A 3,623-nucleotide genomic window follows, 5' to 3' on the forward strand; every position below is an offset into this window, starting at 1 on the left:
GCCTTCAGCGGGAGAAACTCTGCTGATCAACAGGGGCTCCTAGGGCCCCAGTGAGCTCAGTGGGCATTCCTGGAGCATCGGCTGTGTTCCAGGGAGTATTCCATGTGCTAGAGAGGAGGAGACATGCCCCTGTCCTCAGATGCCCACAGCCTATAGAGGAAACACAGTGTGGACACGTCCTAACTGTTCAGAGTCTGTGCAGAAGGTGGGCACTGTCCTGAGTGACAAAAGGGAAGTAGCAACAGCCACAGGGGTGAAGATACCCATCATAGTGAACGTCCTCACTCAGGATCAGGCGTCCCCCTGCCAGGAGCTCAGTAAATGCTAGTTTCCTCCCTGTCCCCTTTCGACACACATCTTCCCAAAATAAACTGACATTGTGAGGGACACCCAGACCAGTCTGCAGTTCTACAACTGCCGACAGACACGGTGCCAGTCTTCCTCATGCACCCCTGTCCTACTGAATTGTTCTCTGTGAGACATCTCATTTTACCGGACCTGCTTTTTCTGCAGCTTCCCTACCAGAGGACCTTCCCAGATTCCTCTGTCTGTTTGAATAGCAACATACACTCAGCCTCAGCATGGCACACCATGATGACACCATCTGCCCCCACGGGCACATCACCTCATCTTTCCTCTTTGAGGTCACCTCTGGATTGTCCTCAATCTGACAACTTCAAGGTTGTTTGGAAGTTCTGACCAAGGTAACTGAATGTACTGCTCAGGTTATCATTGGATGCACAGTCTTGTTGCTAAAGTGAAAAGTATCAGAGTGACCATGAAGAAAAGGCACCAGATATGGACATATATTTAAAATAAACAGACTGTGCTTTTAAAGGTGAAATATTTGGTGAGACGAGTAGCTGTCTCTCTGCTACACAGGACCTGGCATTTATAATGCCAACTGTCATGAAGATGCAGTAAGATAGGATGATGTTTCCTTCCGTCCTGAATAAGAATGTGACTTGCTCAACTGACAATAAGTCAAAAGAAGGAAGACACCCAGGCTCTGGGACAGTACCCAGCTGTCCCCCTCACCACCTTCACCACCCTCACTTTCTCAGCACCTGCCAAGTGCCCCTCGCTCAATAAGCGCATGGTGCAACAAAGTAGTGCCAAATTCTGAATGAGTATGTCACCATGAGCACATTGCACCAATGCACCATGCCATATACTGTCCTCTCTGCCACCCATGCCAGGCAGGGCTCACCCACCTGAGGAGACCCCAGAACCCATGCCAGGAAGGATTCACCAACCTGAGGTGACCTAGGGCCTGTGCCAGGCAGGACCCACCCACCTGAGGCAATGTCGATCTGGCTCATCCTGGTCTGCGTGACATTGATGTGGACACCAACTCTGCTGTCAGTGAGGTCAATCTCGACAGCGCCCAGGTTCTCAGCAAAGGGGCTGAAGAGCAGGAGGCCATTAGGGTTCCATGTGCGGAACTGGAAGCTGACGGAAAACAGGTCCTGGTCATGCCGGCCGGGCACCTCCAGATAGCTGGTGGCGTTGAAGAAGACGGGCACAGTGTAGGGCTCCACGCAGGAGAAGCTCAGGTTACCCTGGAGAGCAGAAGTTGGCTGTGAGCTCAGGGAGGAACAGAGAGCAGGCCAGGGAGGTGGGAGACCAAGCCCCAGCTGCACGGACAGCAAAGCAGGGCTGGAACCACAGCTGGAGGTGGAGCTTCCAGAGTGGGACAGGTGGGCAATGGTCTGTCCTGAGCGAACCTGACATCAAGCTTATGTCACGTAGCAGACAGTGACAGCTGGTGCAGTGGTTTGACAGCAAGGTGCCTGGCGGGGGACTCACCGCTGCTCTCTGACCATGGCTGAGCACTTCCCTACATCCGAGGGAGGCCCAGGACCTCCTGTGGGGAAGACCATGCCTCTGCGGGTGGGCTGTGACACGTAGTCACTGACGTGTCACTCATGCTGTCTCAGGAGAACCCTGTCACTGATGTGTCACTGTCTTGGAGACACCTGGTCACTGATGTTTCACTCATGCTGTCTTGGGGCATCCAGTCACGGATGTGTCACTCACGCTGTGTCTTAGGACACCTGGTCACTGCTGTGCTACTCATACTGTCTCAGGGGCCCCTGATCATTGACATGTCACCACTGTCTCAGAGGCACCTGGTCATTCACTTGCTGTTTAGAAAGCTGACCACTGGGCCACATGTTATTGTCTCTCAGCCCCATGCCTCAGTGTCTTAATCGGTCCTAACTGTCCCTACTCGTAAATGAGAAGGTCAGATTCTTCTGGTTACTGGGATAATTCACCTAACTGCCCACGCAGCGTGCTTATATCTTGAAACATTAGCATCTGGGGCATCAGAGGTGTAAGCTTACAAGAGAACCACCCCTGCAATCTTGGAGAATCAGCGGTATGAGTGTACAAGGCAGCCACGCCCCCAATCCTGGGGAGTCAGCAGTGTGAGTGTACAAGGAAACCGCCCCTGCAGTCCTTGAAGCCCATCTACCCTCTGTCCCATTCTTGCCGCTTTTGGGTGTAAAGAAGGAAATCTGAGGTAGCCCTCAGACAGACTGCACTTATACCCCAGGGTTTGAGCGCCTTCCTTTTAAAGATCAGAACGTCTCCACTTGTCTTTGCCTTCCGCCGCCCCACAGGGCCCTCCTGTAACAACATGGGGTGTGCTGAAGGCTTGCAGGCAGTGCAGGTGCCCACTCCTCAGCTGCTAACGAGCTGCTCAGTGACGTCACTCATGCTCTTCAACACGTTGCACTCTCAGATTTCCACTCTGGTTGCTCGGTTTGGGCCACCGTGCTCTGAGGCCTGTAATGTGACAGCCTTTCATCTGGTCTCCAGGTAGATATGCTTGTAACACCCATCCCGATCCCCAGACCCACAGTCCCTCCATCTTAGCATGTTCACCGTCGTGTCTGAAACAGCCTGGCTCTGTGAGTTAATACTCAAATTATTTGTTTCTCTATACCTTCTCAGATGAGCATTTCTAAATGCTTGCTGAGACCGATGGAAAGAACTCCTTGTAGCTAAGAGCAGAAGTACTGCAGCTGACCACACACTGTGTTGCAAACAGTGTCTGCAAGGAGAACTGACGGCTCCTGAGTGGAGCTGACTGGACTCCCCTGGAGCAAGGGGACAGGTGGCAGTGGGATGGGCAGGGTTCAGCAGTCAGCGTGCCGAGAGAACCTCCCTGCAACGTCAGCCCTTGCCATCTCCGAGAGCCATTCTCCCCTGGAAACATCTGTCTTTGGAGGAGTGCTTGCAAAGTGCTCTAACTTGTCTCCATCTTGCCTGAAATGTTCAGTCTATGTTTACTTTCTGACTCCAAAGCCCAAGCAAGCCTCTGCTGCAGTGGGAGGTCATTACAGGCAGTGTGTGCCTTCTTAAATGCTCAGTACTCAAGTGTGCACTTAGTGGTGACAGCCCTGGGGTGGCTTCTGTCCCAGGAGCAGCTAATGGTGGCATCTCAGGACCAGCCAGCATTCTGAGCAGACATTGTGAGTCCCCTCTCCCTAAAAGGCAGACACAGAGCCAGGGCTCTGATGACTGCAATTCTCTATCTGTCCAAACGCACTCCACTTTCTGAGAAAACAAAAGGACCCTGTAGCACTTTGACAGAAACTCAACATGGCAATGAG

The 3,623-nt window shown here is 52.6% G+C and overlaps 1 protein-coding gene across 1 annotated transcript in view; it reads right to left on the reverse strand.

Moving 5' to 3' along the window:
* The window catches only part of CNTNAP2 (contactin associated protein 2), a gene marked incomplete at its 5' end in the record, with an annotated part of 1,317,366 nt that overhangs the window by 1,160,164 nt on the left and 153,579 nt on the right, over positions 1 to 3,623 (reverse strand). The window contains one exon of the mRNA XM_007955953.1: positions 1,298 to 1,562. Within this exon, the coding sequence (XP_007954144.1) occupies positions 1,298 to 1,562 (265 nt within the window). The remainder of the gene's footprint in view (positions 1 to 1,297; positions 1,563 to 3,623) is intronic.

Source organism: Orycteropus afer, unplaced genomic scaffold (assembly GCF_000298275.1).
Source record: "Orycteropus afer afer isolate SDZICR_OR568_19922 unplaced genomic scaffold, OryAfe1.0 scaffold00556, whole genome shotgun sequence".
Classification (NCBI taxonomy): Eukaryota; Metazoa; Chordata; class Mammalia; order Tubulidentata; family Orycteropodidae; genus Orycteropus; species Orycteropus afer.